The sequence below is a fragment of the Phragmites australis genome, chromosome 15 (genome assembly GCF_958298935.1).
Source record: "Phragmites australis chromosome 15, lpPhrAust1.1, whole genome shotgun sequence".
Classification (NCBI taxonomy): domain Eukaryota; kingdom Viridiplantae; phylum Streptophyta; class Magnoliopsida; order Poales; family Poaceae; genus Phragmites; species Phragmites australis.
The window spans coordinates 5,173,252-5,194,358 of NC_084935.1; the positions used below are offsets into that span (position 1 = coordinate 5,173,252).

Below are 21,107 nucleotides of genomic sequence, written 5' to 3' on the forward strand. Positions count from 1 at the left end.
AGATAAACAATTGAACTGAAGAACCCTTTTTTTGGGGGGAAATTTCAAGCTGTAAGCTGGAGTAAGTAGATTCGGGTTGCCGGGCGACATTGTCAGAAACTCAAAATGCGCACTGGCTCTTCGTGGCTGACAAAGTTCAGAAACATTACACGCTGTGACTCTGAACTGTGCAGGAACAGTTGTCGTTTCTGACTACAGTTCAGAGCTTGTACTGAATCTACACTATCTGTAGTTATATGCTTCAGATCTCATCGATCAACCATTTTTTAATCGTAGTAAATTATTGCACATGAGAATTCATCATTATGAATTTTTGTGCATCGTGGAATCGTATCTAAATTTGTTTTGGGAAAAAAAACTACTCCATGTGCTTTAGCATAAACTCGTTATATATCTCTTTTTTTGCGAAGGAAACTCGTTATATATCTTGGTAAGTGTTTGCATCATTGAGCACCTAAAAGAGAGAAGAAAAAAATTAAAGGACGGTGCATGATTTGAATGGCCAACATAAATGCAACTTGCCTATAATATAGTGCTAGTGATGTCTATTACTGTCGTCGTCGTCTAGATTCTAGACAAGGTAATGCATATATGAATTCAAAGTTCAAAGTATCTAACACACGAAAGAGAAGAGGTCTTCTTGGAAGAGTTCTGAGGACTGAGGTCAAACGTCGCAAATCGTAATGCCTGCAGTCAATCAAGTTGTACGCATACAAAAGAGATTAAATTGTCACCAAAAGAAATGTTCAGATGTGTAACTACGGCCTCTAAATAACTAAGCTCAATCATTGGTGCCCAGTTGAATTTTACACCGTGCGTGCATCATTGATACCTCTTACCTGGCTTCGGAGAAACAGGTGGCGCCTTTCCTAGTTTCCGGCCGGAAAGAAGAAGAGATGTTCAACAAATAAGACAGAAAAAAAACCCCCTTTTGCATTGCTGAAGCAAATTGGAAAACGCAAAACATTGTCAGCAAATAAAATATGCATGTTAAGTGATTTAGTACTCCGTTTCTAAGAAGTGAAATAGTATTGACGCTACGACGCCGCATGTATGTGCAAAACCGACGGTGCCGACGCAGACATTGCCACAACTTGTTGCTCTCCTCTGCTCTCTGTCGTTAGACGGAGCAAGCAAGCAGCCACGCGCACGCTTCCTGGCCTGCCTCTGCCTGAGCACGCTCGTAAGCTCTGATCTCGTGCTAATACATTTCCACAGGCAAATGATGAGCTGATGTGACTCGAGATTATCAGCAGTGGCCGTACGCCTAACTCGTGCTAATACACGAGATGACTCCATCGGGTTTTCAAAAAGGCTGCTCAGCTCGTTCCCCGGACTATCGACCGGTACTGGAAAGCGAGCGGCTTAGTTAGATAGATCAGGATTGGAGATTGGCATGCATATTTGGGCGACGGCGACGGCAATTATTTGCGTCATCAGGTCAATCATCAAAGCGATCGAGCTCATGCGCGTGGCGCCCGTGGTCGCGGTCTTGCCTGCCTGGCTCGATCGATCTTAGCGACCCAACCGCCCCAAGTTTCATCGGACCCGACAGGCCCAAACCCGTACACTAAACCGGCGGGAGCACACTGTAGCTGTACCAAACCGACGCAACAAAACGGCACGGCAGATCTCCGGACACTAAACAACGTAAAGAAACACCGGAAACGCACGCCGACCGGCGCCGCGGTTGCTGCACCGGAGCAATCACGGCCAGGGAACACCTGGGTGTCACGTGTAAAAGAAGCCTCCCTGCCGCCGAGCTAGCGAGCCACGGGCATATTCCGGTGCGAACACGTACGAGCCGGCCGGCAGCGCACCAGCGCACAAAAGGCTGAGCCGCCCCCGTCGCCGCGCGCGCTAGCGTGGCGTTCGCCTGCGGTGGCGTGGCTCCAGCCTCGCAACGAGCGATGGCGCGCCGCGCGCACGGCCGGACGCCCGCTCGGCGCGTTACTCCGCCCTTGGGTCGGTTTGGGTGGCCCCAGTTTCTGTTCCGCCAGTTGGTGCCTGGTGCCGTGCGTGCGTGCGCCCCCGCGCTCGTCATTGGGCGTGCCCATGGTCCAAGCTAGCTAGCAGTCCTAGCACCTCGCCGCGGCGCCTTGATTCGCCAGTGGTCCGAAACCCAGCTGGGTGTATGCACGTGGAGCGTCCACATCCAACATGGGCCGAACCCGGCCGCCACGTGTCTGGATTCCACTCCGGAGACGACCTACCAGTTAGAGAAGTCCCCCACCGTCGCTACCGTCACGATCGCCCTTCCCTGCGCCCCATGGCTGCTTGTTCCCTCTCACATGTTTTGTTTGCGTCCGTGCGTGCGTATATACCCTCGTTTCCATCACATGCAGATCTCTTCGTCGTTCGGGGAACCGAATGTGTGATGCCGTTGAGGAGAACGTGCAGGGGAACATATAGTTGGGGAGACGGCAAGCCGCACAGATGAAAGCAGAGAACTGTCTAATGTTTTGCATCTTATCATGGCTAACCATGCTCTTCTTTCTCCACGTTTCCTGGTGGCCATTGTAAACTACACGTGGTGACATCTCCGTTGACTACGAAGACAGTATCATATATTGCGCACATAAAAAGAAAGTGTACACATGCACCAGCACGCCTTACAGGAAGACACGACCGCCAGAGTAAACTCTTTAACCAAAACGGAAGCATATGCTGTAACAGAACACATTACAACGCCTGGAAGCAAACCAAAACCTTAAGAAGAAGAGAAGAACACTCATGTGCCGCCACAAGATTGGCGTTCCATCGTACATGTGTAGCACAGCAGCAGCTCGGGACGGCGTGTCGGCGTGGGCGCCATCACGATGCCGCCCCACATCATTGCCATTCGCTCCTTGTGGTTGTGGCCGGTGTTATTCAGCAGCAAGCCAGCAGCAATATTCAGCACTCCAGCTCTAGTGGAGAAAAGGCAGCGCGCTCGAGCGAATCTGGGAGGGACAGGAATACTTCGGCTTTCTGGCCTCCTTCCCCACCGAGCCGGCCGGACTCAACACCTGGCGCGCGCCTGCCGGCGCCGGGGCCGAGCTCGGGCTCTCCGTGGGATCTCGTTTTGATCCGGTGGGGGCGGGGTGAGCTCGCGGCTCGCGACTCACATGACCGTTCGTGCGGCAGCCGGCAGGGCATGTGTGTGCGGGTGCTGCGGAGGCGGCTACCGCTGTCCACTGTTGAGGTCGATCTGCTGGTTGGTGGCTCCCGTTGCGTCAAATTTATTTTTTTTTCTGTTGGAACGAAGTGGCTTCGGTTGTTTCAGTAAAAGAACTCGAGGGATAATGAAATGAAGTGCAATTATGCAAAGCTGCTGCTATCTGAAGTGTGGTGTCTGTACATTAGGAAATCACCGAGCTGCGTTCTCAGTGTCAGGACCATGGCTGCAACGCAAGGATTTCGCAGGATTTTCCAATAGAGCACAACTAGTGGGGACTGTCAACGACACACGGGTAGAATTAACTAATATGGAAAGAGTCCTGAAGATTAGGTACTTAAGTTCAATGTACCAGTGGTGATAATACATCACACTTAGTTCAATTAGTACTCCATAATCACATCAGATTGTCAGTGGCAGCTTGCATTGGAATTCTACTATTTTTGTAGTACCCACCTCCCCCAAATGACTGAGCACTTTTTTCTGAAACCATAATGACTAAGCATTCCAGGAAGAGTTTTCTGGCAAGTGTTGCGTCTGCACAAATGAACTCGTGTGATAGGCGATGAAACCACACGTGGAGCAAAACAAAATATCTCAGTCACAGGTCGCTACTACTTGCCATGCATCGACGTCATTCCGAAACGAGTAGAGTCCACCCAGCGTACACGTTCAGCGGATTGGCAGCGCCAAGTCCCAAAACGACAAAGTGACTGATGTGCTCTTGATCATCTCCATTCCCACACCAGAATCCACAAGAGACCAAAACCCAATCCAGCAACGACAAAAAGAGTCGATGAAAGAAGCGAGGAAAGAAACAGGCGGCGTGCATGCGCTCCACGCCTCGGAAAACGAGATATCCGGATCCGGGAACTACGTGCCAGCAGAGCCTGGCTAGATTCATCTGTCAGATGGTCATCTGCGAGAGAGAGAGATCAACGTCGTTTTCAGCATTGCAGGGGAGGCGAACGAACGATGAACCTGCCACCAGGCCAGGCAAGATACCCAGCTTTACCGATACGACAGCACGGATGACTCTTCTAGACCACAAAGAAGCGGCAGAAAAGGCTGGTTTTCCCTGTCCGTGGCTCAACGTGACAGAGATGGCACTAGAAAAACCTGAGCTATCGCGATTAGTTGAGCCGGTAAAGGTTGCCGATTTACCAAGTCACGGCCAACGACTCAACGAGCGAGCGCACGCCGTTCCTGCCACGGAGCGGGGGCCGGCGGGCCGGGCGACGGTGGTGGGTGACGGCAACCGCCACTCACCGTCGCAGGAGAACACGCGTGAAAATGTTACGAAGACGTTAAAAACAGAATTCAACCGCATCATCCAATCCCGATTGCATGTTTCAAATTCCAACCAACCGGTGCCTTCAGAGACCGGAGGCTTTTTCTCGTGTCCACTGAACATCAGAAACCAAATTGATTCCTGACCCAGCACACGCACACACCTTTGCCTCGCCACGGCCGGCGAGGAAGCAACCAAACTGGAGGAGGAAAGGGAATGAAACAGAGAGAAGGATGAGAAGGAGGAAATTACAGGGAGACCAGACTGCTCTTCGGTTCTTCGGACGACATCTCGCTTGAGGAAACTGTACACTCGCTCGCGGACGCAAACGCGCTGCTTGCTATTTACACGCACGCGCCGGCCGGCCGGCCGACCGGCCGACCGGCGCCGGCTCGTCTCGCCGAAGAAGTGAAGAAAGTTGCCACGCACGACTAAGGTGGGGTGGGATTGGAATAGGGTCACTCCGCCGCAACGACCGCCGCTGACCTCGCGCGGAGGCTCGGGCTACGCGGCTGCCGCAGCATCTCGATCAGCGCCTCCGCCTGCGGATTCCGGAATGGATTAATTTGCGAACCGTATTGGGTTAAGCTGAAATGGGCGAAAAGATTTTATTTTTGTTGGTGAGGGAATGTGATGTGGTGGGACTGTACCTTGGTTTTGAGCTTGGGGCGGGCGGAGGTGGACTGAGAGAGGGCGACGAGGGGAGGGATGGCGCCCTCACGGGCGACCATGGTGCGGTAGACGGCTTTGTCCTCGCAGATCTGCAGGAGGGAGAGGGTAGCGATCTCCTTCTGCCGCGAGGTGCCGACCTCAACCATCTCGACGAGGACGGGGATGCCGCCCTCCTCGACGGCGGCGGAGCGGCCCTCAGTGGAACTCACCAGGGAGTGGAGGACGTAGGCGGCCTTGTCCACCATGCCAGACTCCGGGTCGGCCATGAGGTCGAGCAGGGGGCGCACGGCGCCAGCCTCCACAGCGCGGAGCCGGTTCTCGCGCGCACCGCTGCAGAGCGCGTAGAGCGCCGTGGCGGCGTCCTTCTTCCCGCGCGCGCCGCCGGTCTCGAGTAGGGAGACCAGCAGCGGGATGGCGCCCGCGCGGCCGATGGCTGCCGCGGCGGCGCCGTCGAGCTGGGACAGGCGGAGCAGTGCGCACGCGGCGTTCTCCCGCGCGGCGGGCGACGCGGCGGACTTGAGGGCGTGCACCAGCGGCCTTATCGCGCCGGCCTCGATGATGATCGCCTTGTTCTCGTCGCAGAGCGAGAGGTTGAGCAGCGCCGTGACCCCGTGCTCCTGCAGCAGCTGGTCCGCGTGCGACAGCAGCGCGACGAGCGGCCGCACGCCCCCCGCCGCAGCGATGCGGACCCGGTTGTCCGGGTTGTGCTTGGCCAGAAGCCGGAGCTCCATCGCCGCGCGCCGGAGCGAGTCCAGCGACGGCGACGGCGACTCCAGCTCCCCGACGAGCGACGAGATGGCGTCCTCCGACGCCTCGGCCGCGCAGGACAGCAGAAGGCGGTGGATACCCGCGGCGGCAGCGGCGGCGGCGGGCGTGAAGGAGAGGTCGTCGCTGCCGCACTCGCTGAAGGGCTCGGAGCAGGAGGAGTCGCCGCTGTCGCTGTAGCAGCTGGTGCTCCGCCGCCGCGGGGAGGTGGACGCGTCCGACTCCATCCCGGTCGTCAGCTTCGTATCGCGCGGCTCGGCTCGGGGCAAAGCAAATGCCATTATGCCGGGAGGCGAGGAGAGCGAAGGAGACCGCGGGAGCCCGGTGGGGAATGGAATTGGGTGCCTTGCGTTTGGACAGCGGCTGCGACGCGAGGAGCGAATGAAATAGGGAAGGGTCTCATGGGATTATTTTCCAATCCACCCTCCACAAAATTTTCCCCTTCAGCTTTCCCACAACCACCGCCGTCAGATCATATCCTACGGCGTCCGTGTGCCCGCCGTATCGAAGCGTGGCGAGCGACGGACGAATGGCGCGAGCTGCGTGAGGCTCCAGCCGTCGGATCGGGACGCGACGGGGGAGGAGGCGCGTACGTACGGGGTGGCGCACGTGAGGGCGGCAGGGCGCATGCGCGTGCGGGGTTGGTCCACCTTTGCGGGCACCACGCTGGGCTGTCTCGCGTGGCGGGCAGGCATACCTGGCGCCGCGGGGCCCTCGAATCAGTGACGCGTGGTGGATAGCCGGAGGCGCGTGGACGGGGCCGACTCGAAGGATTTTTTTTTATTTATTTTTTATTTTTTGCAGCCGGCTGACTCGAAGGATCGGGGAGCAGGAATCGCGCGGGTTGGGTACTTGGGTTGGGGCCGGTCGTCAGCGCGGCTGAGCGAGGCCTCTTTCCCTTTCCGCTGAGCTGATGGTTTTGGATGAGTTCTGTATGAAAGTGCGAGCAATGGCAGCATTTGGAGGCAATATCGACAGATTTCAAACCACCTGATTGAGTTATCTGAATGAAAAAACACTTGACGGAGTAGTACTGTGTGCTACGGTCACACGGGCAGAATCAGTCTCTCAATTGCTAGTTTGAAACACCAAATGTAGGGCTATTTGTGGTTCTTGTACTATAGTGTAGAGATACTTGGTTAAAATATTTACTAATTCGAGCTGTGCGGTGTGTGACCAAATTCCAACAATTACGATTTCAATGTAGCTCATAAGTTATCACAAGTTCGATGTATTTTAGTCAAGTAGTAAGTGTACTACTGATGCGATCCAACTGCGATGGGTGTGTATACACCGGTAAAGTCTGCTGCTGATATCTGTAGCTTATCAGAGTCCTATCTCCTATCTTTTTGGGAAAAATTAGCAGGGTCCTACCACATTTGGGCTCGTTACTACCTGGGGCCGAAATCATGCCTGTTGGAATCAGACTCCAATGATTGGGCCGCGCTTGGCTGGGCTGCTTGCCTGTGCTGCCATCGTAGGGATCTCTCCGCAGCCCGCACGCAGGCACGCAACTATAGCTCCAGCCGCCGAGCTGCCGCCGCTCGGTCTCAGTCTAGCGATTTTTTTCTTTCAAATTTAGCAATTTTCGGCAGCCATTAAAAATTACAGTATTCTATTATTCTTAAAATTCAAAATAATATATAAATGATCATAAAAAAATCTAGAAAAAAAATTATAGAGTAGAATATGCTACCATCTAACTCTAACAAAAATTTCAACTCAAAATTTACTTGTACAATGAGGGGAAAAAGATATGTCACCCGTTAGAAATTATTTACAACAGGCGACCTAAAATTTCTATTTTAAAAAAAATCACCTAAAATTACTAAATTTGAAAAAATGAAATATAAAAATTAAAATTCCAGGCCCTCCCGCCTGCGGCCGCCCACTAGGGATGAAAACGGCAAAAAATGATCGAAAAATGTCCTAAACCACTCTCACTTTCATATTTTTTCTCGAAGTCGAAATCGAAAATGAAAATGTCGTAGGAAACGATTACGATATCGGAGATATCAGAAACTTCAAAAATAAAGCCATCAGAACGAAAACATGTAGATTACGATAAAAACAGATAGTTTAGATTGAAAACACCACCCTACAGAACATAACTCAAACGACAAGTGTCCATACAATCGTCGAGATACATTTAAGTCTTAACTTGATAATACAACGACATAACTCATAACCTGTCCATACAATGATTCTAGTATTAACTTGAGTAGTCGAATAAGTCTTAACTCGACCATATAAGATACAATATATTCATATTAGATAATTTATAATCTATTCAATATATTGATATTACAATTCCAAATTATTTCATAAGTACCACAAAATATACTACAATATAAAAATTACAAAGAACCTATTTATTATATAAAAAAAATAAAATGACTGGGGTGCACCCAACCATCTTACTATTTTAAGGCCTCTAGTCTGATATGGAGTCAAAGCCTACAAAAATTAGAATGGTTTAAGTCTGTAAAAACGAAAATTATTCTGAGTTTCCTCGGAAATTTTCGGTGAAATATGATATTTTGAAAATATGATCGAAAACTCAGGCTAGATTGTTTTTTATTTTGTTTTCATATTCATCAGTTCAGAATCAGTCCAATTTTATATAAATTCTAGAGAAATCAAAAGGGATCCGAAAAAACCAAAAAACAACATCTATTCAAAATTTTACCTTCAGTTTTCATCTGCACCGCCCATCACACAACCTCGTCGAGCCCGGCTGCTCGTACAATACAGCAGCCCTAGATCTGGCTGCCAAATCCACCCACGCGCTTCCACTGCAAGAGGGGCCGGGCGGTAAGCTAACCGCTCCCCGTACGATACGGCCCCCGCCCCGCGACGCGGTATTCATATCTGCCACGGCCTTATCGGTCCAGAGCAGCCGACATCCAGACGCGAAGGTCCCCAATCCCCCACACGCGAGACGTTGGCGCCCCCGGCTGCCCCCTCCCCCTCGCCGCCGCCTCCCTCCTCGGTAAGGAACCCCAGGCCGATCCGCTCTTCCTTGAATCGATCGCGTGTCAATTCTTCTCGGCCCTCTGGAGGTGTGTAGTGCTCTGGTGGTTGGAAGTAGCTCGGATCCGATCGGATCGCGTCGCATCGCGTGTTTGCTTGTTCGTTAGGTCATGCACTCGTCGGATTCGGATCCGAGTACTTGTAGTGGACTGTGGATTGGTCTGATCGGGTCTAGTTCTGAGACGATCTGGGGTTCTATGTGCGGGATTTTTTAGTTCATCTTGTGATGCCGCCGCCGCCGCGATTTTGGATCTGTAAGGGAGTGCACTAGGTATAGGGCTTGTGCTGTTCCCCAATTAGGTCGCGAGCTTTTGGTTGCGGATTGGTCGATCCATACTTCGTTGGTTTTTTTTTTTTGATTTGTTGGGTATGGACGAAAAAGAGCATGGGCATGTTAGTTCGGGAATTGAGCGAGGAGATGTTCTTCTTTTCTTTGAATAAATATGAATTGATGTTGCTTTTAATTCCCTGGTGCTTAGTTGAGGTCATTGAGCTGTGTGTTCCCGTTAGAGTCCCATAGATTTACATTATCAAGCAATGAGTAAGAGCTGTTTGTCTAGATTGACGAGCACTTTGAAATTATTTGCGTTGTCGCCCTTCTTTCTTGCAATTATCTCCTTTAGTGTTTCATTGCCTGATATTTTATTTCGTGATGCCTGGTCATACTATGGACAGTGGAAAATACTTATTCTTATTCTAATAGTATTTCTCCTGAGCCTCTTTTATAATCCTTAAACAAAGTAAAACCTGGTAGTTATGCAGTAAGTGTCTTGCACTACAGTGGGAAGAGAATCAGAAGCGGTGAGTGTAGGACATGAGCTAGAGGGGTTCTCAAGATTGGCTATCTACTTTGTGAATGTTAGATCCTACCGGTTAGGATTCTTTTATAATGAGCTGACCTAAGCCCTACCATGGTCTATAGCAATGAGGTAGTTTGTGGGCCAGTGGAGTTGCAATTTCGTATGACTTATATCTAACTGTTACATCAAGATTTACTTAGTAATTCTGTCCACTGATGCATGTTTGGTGCCTTTTTAGCTCTGTTGATTGTTTTGTTATTTGTGAAGTCAAATTTGCAGGCTAGTACCCTTCTTTTTTCACGAGTGTGTGTCTACCTTGGTAGTACAGGTTTACTGGAGGACATGTATAATGTATATGCAGTTAATATAGTTAAGTAGGTTGTTCGCTCATGCTGCGGGGTTAGATGGCTGCTCCAATTTTATCATTTTCGGAACAGAAAAATGACTTCTGTATGGGGTGGCTTGCTGTACCCTGCTTGGCTTATTTCTTCTGCAATATCATTTGAGATATCTGCGTACTACACACAGTTTTTAACCTTCGTAATTTCTAGCCTTGTATAGTTCACTAGTACCACTCCAGAAGCAGTATCATTGAATATCGTGATGGTCTGGTATTTAGAAAAGTTGTGCACGGTTTAGGATATTTTCTAGTTCTTTGACACCAAATGGTTTTAAAGTCTGTTGTTTGAATAATGTGCATGTGAATTTAGGTGGGCAGGGATTGGGTATTGTTGTTTAGTGAAAGATGCATACATCTCAGCCATTCATCATTACATACATGGTACAAGTACATTCCTTGCAAATTCCCATCCTTCTTGCCAAACCAATTGGACTGAAAGAAAATTCCCATGCCTGATTGCACCACAAACTTCCGCTTCTAAACTCCCATTACCCTTCCCGATTGTTGCCAAACGTGATGTTATGGCATAATATTTTATTTAATACTGTAATTTAGACCTTGATGCTGGTTCTGTTGTGTCATGTAAAATGTTGATGCATGTTCTCTTTTAATTCTGTTTGTTCATAATATTTCTTTTGGGGAGCTGGGCACCTGGTGTTTTTCTTGAGATATCTCATATTCTGTTTGTGTGCTTGGTGTTCTATAGGTCAGCTAAAATGTCTGACAGCCATGAGACCGATAGGAACATTGAGATTTGGAAGATTAAGAAGCTAATCAAGGCTCTGGAGTCAGCTAGAGGCAATGGCACGAGCATGATCTCTCTTATTATGCCACCACGTGACCAGGTTGCTCGAGTGGCGAAGATGTTAGGTGATGAATACGGTACTGCTTCAAACATCAAGAGTAGGGTCAATCGTCAATCTGTGTTGGCTGCCATCACCTCAGCTCAGCAGAGGCTGAAGCTCTATAACAAAGTCCCTTCAAATGGTTTGGTTCTCTACACTGGAACCATTGTTACTGATGATGGAAAGGAAAAGAAGGTAACTATTGATTTTGAGCCCTTCAAGCCTATTAATGTGTCACTGTACCTTTGTGACAACAAGTTCCACACTGAGGCTTTGAATGAGCTCTTGGAATCCGATGACAAGTTTGGATTCATTGTCATGGATGGTAATGGTACTCTTTTTGGCACACTAAGTGGCAACACTCGAGAAGTGCTTCACAAATTCACTGTTGATCTCCCAAAGAAGCATGGTAGAGGAGGACAGTCTGCTCTGCGTTTTGCTCGGCTTCGGATGGAGAAACGCCATAACTATGTCCGCAAAACAGCTGAGCTTGCCACTCAGTTCTTCATTAATCCGGCTACGAGTCAGCCTAATGTTGCAGGGCTGATTCTTGCTGGTTCTGCTGATTTTAAGACAGAGTTGAGCCAATCTGACATGTTTGATCAGCGACTTCAAGCCAAGATACTTAATGTGGTTGATGTTTCTTATGGAGGTGAGAATGGTTTTAACCAAGCTATTGAGTTGTCAGCTGAGATCCTAGCAAATGTGAAGTTCATACAAGAGAAGAAGTTGATTGGCAAGTATTTCGAAGAGATCAGTCAAGATACTGGGAAATATGTCTTTGGTGTTGATGACACCCTGAAGGCTCTTGAAATGGGTGCTGTGGAGACCCTGATTGTGTGGGAGAATCTGGATATCAACAGGTATCTGCTCAAGAACAGTGTCTCCGGGGAAACTGTTATAAAACATCTGAACAAGGAGCAGGAAGCTGATCAGAGTAATTTCCGTGATCCATCCACTAACGCTGAGCTGGAAGTTCAGGAAAAGCTGTCTCTGTTGGAATGGTTTGCTAATGAGTACAAGAAGTTTGGTTGCTCTCTCGAATTTGTCACTAACAAATCTCAAGAGGGATCACAGTTCTGTAGAGGATTTGGTGGCATTGGTGGTATGTTGCGCTACCAGCTGGATATCCGGTCTTTTGATGAGCTTTCCGACGATGAGGGTTTGTACGAAGATTCTGACTAGCAATCAGCCAACCTCATGCCTGTGCTGGCCCATGGAAGGACGCCACTGCTGCAGCAGCTCGGTTTTGCTACACTTACGCAGGAATAATCGAGAAGCAGCTGTAAGCATATTTTGTCTTGCTAATATTTGTTTGTTACCTTATGCCATAATATTTTGTTTGACTGTAACTTCCTTTTTTTTAGATCCAGAGATTGATGGGCATGGGCCAGCATCGTCCTCCTGGAGGAGCTTGAAACCAAATGATTATGAGTTACCATCATGGCACTGAAGTGGCAAGAAGTTACCGTACTTAAAAGGCTATTTGATTTCGAGCAAACCATCATCTCAGTAATGTGAAGAAGTTACCCTACTTAAAGTGCTATTTAGAAATGTGTCAAGAAGTAACCGCACTTGAAGGCTAACGCTAGTTATAGCTTTCCTTCGTGCTTCTATGCTATTTTATCGACTTCTGTGAGTCTGAATGTGTCCCAAGTTCAGGATTCTAGTGGTTGCTTGAATGCTTTGTGAAAGTACTTGCATGCTGCTGCTATTGCAGTTTTTGCAATGGAAACATTATGTGCTATTCTACCCCTCGTGCATGATTCACGGTCGCAATTGCTTGGCCTTCTGGCCCTGTGTCCAACAGTTTCGCTGTAAATTTCTGCAGTCCTTTACACAGTTTGATCTTTTTTTTGGATGAGGTATGTTCTCTTCTGTGGATGTCAACGATTTAATTTCTCGACCACGGATCAGCGAAGCTGAAATCATCATCAGAGCAAAATGGGCACGGGATGATCGAACTCAAACAGAAGCTCGGTAGACGAACATGTTTGACTCTTCTCACGGATGTCAACGATCATGCTGCTGACCAGACGAGCATAACTGTTGAGTTGCATGCATCAGCCAGTCACGTAAAAGCTTAAGGCGGTGAGAAGAGGCGAGCAATATACTAGCACTTCATCCACTTTATTAGTTCGTATTGTTAGCGGTAACACGAGCTTATACGGTCCAAGATAGACAAATAACCTCTACTTCAGATGTCGACCTTCCAAGAGAAGGCAAGGTCAAAATAGTGGTGCTTCCAGCTTCGGCTGCGTGTGTATATGCGCCGCCGGAGAACAAGATCCCTCTCCTTTCAATCGTCCACAGTTCTAGACGACAACATCGCCATCGCCATCATACCAATCGGGGAACCTTATCCGGGACCGGGATACCAGGTTGCTTGCTGACCATGTGACGAAATGGATTCCAGCAGGAGGCCGGCCGACGAAATTTCCAAGCCCCAAACAGTCAAACGCGCGCCCACGCCGGCCGGGAAGGCGCGAGCGCGCTGCTATAAATGCACACGAACCGCCCACGTTGCCACGGCACCAAGCCGACCGGCGACCGCGGAAGCGCACGCAAGCAACAACACGAGTCACTTCGCGCAGAGGAAGCAGGCGCGCGCGAGAACAGCGGCGAGAAAGAGGACGAGCGATGGAAGGGCTGATCCCCTTCGTGATCGACGTCTTCAGGAGGAGCCACGAGCGGAGCACCTACCGCAGCCTCTCGTCGGACGGCATCTCCCGCGGCGGCAGGAGGCGGAGCCTCATCAACCACTCCGAGCCGCCCGAGGCAGCGGAGGACGGGCCATCCGCCGCGCGCCACCGCCGCGCGCGGTCGGACTTCGTGCAGACGACGGCGGGCGTCCGTCGCGCCGAGGAGCACGGCCGGGCCGCCGGCGTTGCTGCCGGGTCAGCTTATCGCCGGAAGTGAGGGGAGGCTCCTCTGAAGTCTGGAGGATGCAGGGTGTCATGGTGTGGGATGCTGGCTGTTGCACTGCTCTGCTTAGTTAACTATCGGATTTGTTACGTTCAATTCGTTCTTAGCCATGTAATTAGAAAGGCTGCGGGGCTTATGAGCGTAACAAGGCGCTCACGGCTCGCATAGTCGTTCTGTCATAAGTTGAGTATGTATATACTAACTAAAAGTCTGTACGTTAAAAAAAATATAAATATTAGATATAACAATATTAATTATAAATTTAAGTATATAGATGTGAATATGTATGCTGAGAATCGACTCGATTAAAGGTAATTTTTCTGTAAAGAATCCAAGCTTTCCGTTGATTCCTTCTTCCTCAATCTTCTTCCACAATCCCTCATGCGCTACGTCAAATCAGCATATTAATGTGTGATAACCGTTATTAGTGATGGGTTCTATACCCGTCATTCTGAACATATCATTAATTATGACACATTAGTGACGGGGGCCGACCCATCAGTAATGATGGTCATTAGTGATGGATTACAGTTGAGACCCGTCACTAACGTGCGTTTTCTATGGCATGTGAAGGTATGTTGCGTGTCACTAATGATGGTCTTTAGTGACTGATAGCCACAACACATGTTACTAATGTGTTATCATTAGTGATGATAGTGTACAGACGTGTGTCACTAAATGCCGTCATTAGTGATGGGTTTAGAAAGACACTCATCACTAAAGACTATTATTAGTGACTGGTAGACACAACATATATCACTTAAGACTATCATTAGTGATGGGTAGACATAACACACGTCACTAATGTGTCATCACTAGTGACGATTGTGTATAGACGTCAGTCACTAAAGACCATCATTAGTGATGGGGTTTTGATAGAAATCAGTGAAGGCGTTCTGAAGGACACCCGTCACTAATGACTAACATAAGTGACGTGTGATAGTTTCACCCGCCACTAACGCATGAACCCCTCTCCCTAGTTTTCCCTGTTTCCTGGCTACGTCCTGAAGCAAAGTCATGATTTGGCAGTCGTCTTCTCTGCAAACATATCACAACAACAAATATATATATCCACTAGCAAACATCCACCATATTGACAACAGGCAACACCCACTATATTCACAAGTAAACATCCACCATATCACTCAAGTTTAAATAATAACGTACATAAGTCGAACATGTACATTGAGATAACTAGAAATTACATAAGTCCAAAGTGCAACCACAAAATACATAAGTCAGAATACCGTCTTCCTATAATGGAACCCGCCTTTCGAAGAGACGACTTTGGTTATTATGAACAAGGTGATCCATTCTTGAATATTGAAGAGTGCAGACTCCTCGATGTTGCTGTCTAGTAAGTTGAATTCCTAATGAATGAAAATACTCCTTGTTGTTGGATACTAGTAATGAATGAAAGCAATTATAAAAAAACTATGTAATTATCTTACATCTGAGGATTTCATATCATTTGCTGCCATGGTTAGCAGCATGTGATACGCAACGTAGAAGCCGCAGGCGTTACACAGTGGTTGTCGATGGCACTGGAGAGAAAAAACCGCCAGTTTGAAAGAAGAAAAATGGTGGCAGTAGATTATTTGCAAATGTCTCTGCTAGCATTTACCACGAATGTAGTCTTATGTGTCAGTGTGCGGGACACCTTCGGAACATACTTTGGATCAGAGTGATTACACTTGTCAAAATTCCTACATGCAAAGAGGATTGGGCTGCTATTTCTTTCACCTTTTTAGCGAATGCCTGAGTTTCGCTAGATTTGAAGGTGGTTTCTACAGTATTTGTTAGCTTACCCATCGCTCGCAACTATGATTGTGATCGTCCCGAGAATCATAACCAAATAATCTCGTGGCCTTCATTGACTAGATTTTCATCCTCCGCCTGCCATTTTTTCCTTTTCCCCACATATCCGGTTGTGCCCAGGTTGTGGTACTTGTTCTTTGCCCGAAGCTGCATCTTTGCTGAACTCTCATTTTGGAATGCCTCTAAGCTCTTCAATGCTACAAAAGCTTTTCAATCCTCTGTTTTCATATATGGGTACTTGCTGAAGGGCTCCAACTCTTTTGGCATGAAGTTTGGCGATCATTTTCATAACAACCCTAAAACCCTTCGCCTTCATGTTCTCCGGGAAACTCTAGAAACATATTGACGCCATCATTGAAGAAGGCATTCTCTTGAGCCACAGTGAGGTCATCGAATTTCGGAAGGATCAATAGCACTCTCTCCCAAGCATTAAGGCATGTGAGCTCCCACAACCTCTGCAGGACCTTCTTCTCTGTAGGCATGCTGTCATTGTCGATTTCTGTAATGGTAATCTTGTCCGTTGGCCACTTTGCTTATGCCCCTGGCCTTCGTAGTGTTGCTCTATTCAGAACTAGTTGCACTAACGTTTGACTGAGATCTTATCCTTCATCAGAGGATCCTGATGAAGACCAGTTGGTAAACATCTAATAGAAACGATAGAGGTTATCTATGATACATGTTACCTATGGTGAATACATAGGAAAAGATATGTCCTAATCCTATTTGAGGATATGTGGCCCGAGTAGGTTTCTATGCACTTGTACAGTTCTAGGAAAATTTTTGGCAGTATCTCCCCGCTGTTCTCCAAATACACGTCTTGACAACAAGTCAAGAGGGCGTGTATCCGAAGAACAATATGAAGATACCACCGAAATTCTCTCTAAAACTATACAAGAGTACAAAAACCTACTACTCGGACCATATATTCTCGAACTATCCAAAGTTCATAGACAATTCAGGACATCTTCTTATAAATATGACGAGTTGTCAAGTCATATTTACAATCAATCACTTCCAAACAGGAGACATAGGTGACACAAACTAAATTCACTTGTTAGATTTTCTTACATATTTAGTTTTAATTTTCTAAATCTCATCATCAAAGTAAAAATGGATAACGCAGCGGATAAGTAGGCCCTTACAATGATTTAATAACACGAAGAACTGAATATCAGGTATGAAATATAAATCCAAGTGCTCTCAGAATGTAGCTTGCAGTTGGTCCCAGGACGAAAGTCATCATGCCCCCTAGTTGCACGTTATGACACATCATTAATTGGGCAAATCCCAAGTTCTCAACTAGCTTAAAACCTAAAATTTTTATCTAGTTTAATTCAATTTCAGAATAGAGCCACTACCAAATCTGAGAGCTCTCGGTCTACACATGCAAACCGAGAGCTAATGCCACCACAATTCAAAGACCAAAGTGCTCAACAAATAAAGTAGAGATATGCCAAATTTTAGTTCATCAGATCATCATCGAGATATGCCACCACATGTTTCACAGCTGTTGTACTTGGGATATGCCCAATTTTAGTTTACCAGATCATCATTGAGCTACTACCAGGACTGAAAGTTAACACACGACCATAGGAAGCCGACCACATGAGGGGAGGAGGAGATGAAGGAGGAGCCATGGGGCCTACCTCGATGGATGAGGACGATGGCAGCACAGAGCACGACGGCATGGGATCCTCTGCATCGGGGTGGTGGTCTTCAACGACGACGGCGGGGGCTTCTCGGTGTCGGGGTGCTCATCGGGGAGGAGGCAGTGGGCTCCTCAGTGTCAGGGTAGTGTCATCAGCGATGGCAGTGCATGTTCCTCAGTGTAGGGGAGGAGGCGGTGGGCTCCGCAGCATCGGGGTGTCGTGGTGGACGAGGGCGCATGGGACGATGGCCTCGGGGAAGGGGAATGGATGACAAGGAGATGACATCGACCTTGGGGATGGCCGGGAGAAGGAGGGGGTGGCCTCGGCGACGAGGGCACATGGGGCCTCAGCGTGGAGGTGTTGAGAAGGAGGAGGAGGCGACGGCGAGGAGGAGGGTCATCGGGCATCGAGGAGGAGGGGGCAGACAACGTGGAGGAGAAGGGGCGGCAAGTGTCAAAAGCGTCGATGAAGAGGGCGATGGGTATCGAGGAGGAGGGCAGCGAGCATCGAGGGACTTAGGAAAAATCGAGAGCTAGGGTTCCCGGGCCTGTTATATATACACAGATCATTAGTGATGGGTTATAGTTATGATCTGTCACTAATGACTTCACATTAGTCAAATTTCAAATATTTCTATGAGGATAACTGGTCGGAAGAAGTAATGACTAGTCTGAGGTCGTCTGCTGATCGAGAGGTTATCTCAACTAGTCCAAGAACCACACATTAGTGACGGGTTATAGCTATGACCCATCACTAATGACTTTCACATTAATGACGGGTTATAGTTGTCACCCGTCACTACTGCGTTTATTACCCGTCACTAATGACTTCTTTCAGAGGGATTTTAGGATATTTTTTTAAGAATAGAATTTTTATTTTTTTTCTTTCTAATTTAATTATTTCCTTTATGAATTTATTTAGAATTGCAAAATTATTACTATGCACTATTTAATTGCAATATTCATGAAAATTCATCTAAATTTAGCAAAATTCAAGAAAAATAATCAAAATTCATAAAAAATCATTTAAATTCTAAAAAATCATCAAAATTAATAAAAATTCATATATTCAAACTTAGGGTTTCAATACACATAAAATATGGACTTAACTTAATATTACAAATATTACAAATTTGAGGTTACATTGATTCATGCATCATTTGGCATGTACTCGTTGTTTTCGTGCTTTCTTGACATAGATCCTTTCGTTATGGTCAGAACACAGGTACGAAGTCTTCTCTTTCTGTGCAACATGTGGCATGATTGCATTAGCAAAAGGGGGGGGGGATTTCATCAAATTAATTGTACTCATGCTCATCAACCACGTTTTCAACTATGATGATCCGTCTTTTCCCAGCGAGAACCACATGTAGTTTCTTATTTGTCGTGTTAGTCACATAAAACACATAGGCAACCTGTTTAGCAACATGTGGCATGATTTGTCATTATATCCGATAGGTTTGAGATTAATGCTAGTGAATCCGTACTTGTCTTTCGTAACGCTCTATATCCTATGTACCCAATAGCACCGGAGCAGGGGTATCTTGAATCCCAAGTAATCCAATTCCCAGATCTCCTCTATCTGACCATAGTATGTGCTCTTGTCCATGTTGTTATCATAAGCATCTAGACAAGCACCGCTGTTTTGGTATGTGCTTTTCTGATCTTGGACAATTGTGTAAAATATGTAACCGTTTTTATCGTACCCTTGATATGTTGTAATTGTGTATATAGGGCCCGCTGCTAATTTTGTAATCAAATCACTTGTAGGAGTACTCAATTGATTGATTCGATCTTGAAACCAAGTGTTGAACATTTGCATATGTTGCTTCGCAAGTCAAGCTTCGGTCCGCCATGGATTCTCTTGAAGAGGCAACTGCTTGTGGTCATTGATATATGGGGACATTTCGCTCATTTGTTACAATATGAGGAAATGAGCTTGGTCGTATGCCTTTGGCTCAGGAATAATTGCATGTTTCAGAATGCCTTAACCTGCGAGCTTGCCCTCGTGGCGAGAATGAGGCGCACCAATTATGTTATTTGGGTTCGTGTAATTAACACACCACTTAACACTCCACTACCTCCTCTGTAAAGTAACCCTGCGCGATGCAACCCTCAGACAAAGCTCGATTCCTTACGTATGAATTGAGAACGCCCATGAATCTCTCATATGGATACATCTGATACAAGAACATGGGGCCAAGAAAATAAATCTCCTTCACAAGGTGAGCAGTGCGATAGACCATGATATCGAAAAGAATGGTAGGAAATACATCTCGAGAAGACATAGAGTCTTGAAGTGTCTTTTTTCTAGCTCGGCTAGCGCTTCCGAATCAAGTACCTTATGACCAATAGCATTGAACAAAAAGCACAAGCTCTTGATAGCCTCTCGAACACCAATTGGCAATATGTTTCTAATTACAATCGCAATCATCTATGTCAACATCACTTGACAATCATGAGTCTTCATGCTGCCAACAATTTTCAGCTCTTTCACTGAAACAAGTCTTCTAATGTTGGACGAGTAACCGGAGGGAACTTTCACACCATGCAAGAATTCGTAATTTTTTTCTCCTTCTTAGATAGGGTGATCCTTGGTATGAAGCTCTGGCCTTAAGCCCATTTCATCAAGGTTAGCTCGTGCATTTTCATGATCTTTTGTTTCCTCCTTCATGCTGAGCATTGTACCAAGGAGACTGTCGCAGATATTCTTCTCTACGTGCATGAGGTCAATAGAGTGGTGAATGTCTAAGTATTTCCAGTAATCAAACTCCTAGAGAATTTATTTCTTGTTCCACATTCCATTTTCATCACTCATGGAGGATCATTTTTGCTTGCCAAGGACAACATTGATATTCTTAATCTTATCATAGATATCTTGTCTGCTAAAATGCCTTTGTGGTGATGCATTCTCGCTTGTGCTGTCAAATTGAGACTTTATTTTTCGATATGAGTGGTTCGTGGGAAGGAAACATCGATACCGCATGTATACTGTTTTTTTTGACTCGTTCAACCATAGACTCTTAGTGGCATCTAAGCATTGAGGGCAAGCTTAACCTTTTCTTTTGCTTTTCCCTGATAAGTTATGAAGTGCTGGTAGATCATTGATGGTGACAAATAATATGGCATGTCGGGTGAAGTATTATCACTTGTACTGATCCCAAACCTCAATACCTTTAGATCGGAGTCTTTTAAGATCATCCACCAAAGGCCTGAGGTACAAATCGATGTCGTTGCCAAGTTACCTTGGATTAGGAATTAAGGTAGACAACATAATGTATTTCCGCCAAGGTGGAATGTTGTAGACAAACAGTAAAACATGCTAGGTGCTATGTGAGCTACTCATATTGCTGAATGGATTCATACCACCTGTACTCATAGCAAATATAATATTTCTTAATTCTTCAGTGAACCAACCAAATATGAAATTAATGGTTCGCCATTGAGCGGAATCTGCGGGGTGACATATCATTATATCGTTCTTACGACCCTCCTTGTGTCACCGCAGCAATTGAGACTCCTTTGCATTTGTGAACAAACACTTCAAATGTGGAATTACAGGGAAATACCACACCACCTTCATAGGAGGCTCTTTTCTCTTGCTGTCTTCCTCCACGTCGCTACCGTTATTTCTACACTTGTATCGATGGGTTCCACAAATAAGACATTGATCTAGGTCCGCATACTCTTCACAAAACATGACACAATCCTCCTTACATGCATGTATTTTCTTCAATTTCCAATCCTAAATAA

General features: G+C 46.9%; 3 protein-coding genes across 4 annotated transcripts; 2 read left to right on the forward strand and 1 right to left on the reverse strand.

Moving 5' to 3' along the window:
* Positions 1 to 3,220: 3,220 nt before the first annotated feature.
* LOC133892765 (U-box domain-containing protein 4-like) lies at positions 3,221 to 6,332 on the reverse strand. The gene is made up of 2 exons (XM_062333715.1): positions 5,099 to 6,332; positions 3,221 to 4,990 (listed from the first exon to the last, which is right to left on the reverse strand). Exons 1-2 carry the CDS (start codon positions 6,164 to 6,166, stop codon positions 4,907 to 4,909), a joined length of 1,152 nt encoding a protein of 383 aa, XP_062189699.1. The 5' UTR covers positions 6,167 to 6,332; the 3' UTR covers positions 3,221 to 4,906.
* Positions 6,333 to 8,721: 2,389 nt separating this feature from the next.
* On the forward strand, positions 8,722 to 12,715 carry LOC133891954 (eukaryotic peptide chain release factor subunit 1-2-like). 2 transcript variants are annotated; one of them, XM_062332674.1, is made up of 3 exons: positions 8,722 to 8,877; positions 10,825 to 12,248; positions 12,331 to 12,715. In XM_062332674.1, the coding sequence occupies exon 2, from the start codon at positions 10,835 to 10,837 to the stop codon at positions 12,146 to 12,148; it is 1,314 nt and encodes a 437-aa protein (XP_062188658.1). In that variant the 5' UTR covers positions 8,722 to 8,877; positions 10,825 to 10,834; the 3' UTR covers positions 12,149 to 12,248; positions 12,331 to 12,715. The 2 variants fall into 2 exon arrangements, with proteins under 2 accessions (XP_062188658.1, XP_062188659.1); XM_062332675.1 differs by having other exon boundaries at positions 12,337 to 12,715.
* A 749-nt stretch (positions 12,716 to 13,464) lies between these two features.
* Positions 13,465 to 14,157, forward strand: LOC133891955 (uncharacterized). The gene has a single exon (XM_062332677.1). The coding sequence runs from the start codon at positions 13,604 to 13,606 to the stop codon at positions 13,880 to 13,882; it is 279 nt and encodes a 92-aa protein (XP_062188661.1). The 5' UTR covers positions 13,465 to 13,603; the 3' UTR covers positions 13,883 to 14,157.
* The last annotated feature ends 6,950 nt before the right edge of the window (positions 14,158 to 21,107 follow it).

Bases quoted from the DNA above. Each gene is read 5' to 3' on its own strand.
- LOC133892765 (XM_062333715.1), bottom strand. From the start codon at position 6,166: ATGGCATTTGCTTTGCCCCGAGCCGAGCCGCGCGATACGAAGCTGACG. The intron at 4,991-5,098 runs GTACAGTCCCAC...CGGAATCCGCAG, and splicing joins GCCCCAAGCTCAAAACCAAG to GCGGAGGCGCTGATCGAGAT.
- LOC133891954 (XM_062332674.1), top strand. From the start codon at position 10,835: ATGTCTGACAGCCATGAGACCGATAGGAACATTGAGATTTGGAAGATT.
- LOC133891955 (XM_062332677.1), top strand. From the start codon at position 13,604: ATGGAAGGGCTGATCCCCTTCGTGATCGACGTCTTCAGGAGGAGCCAC.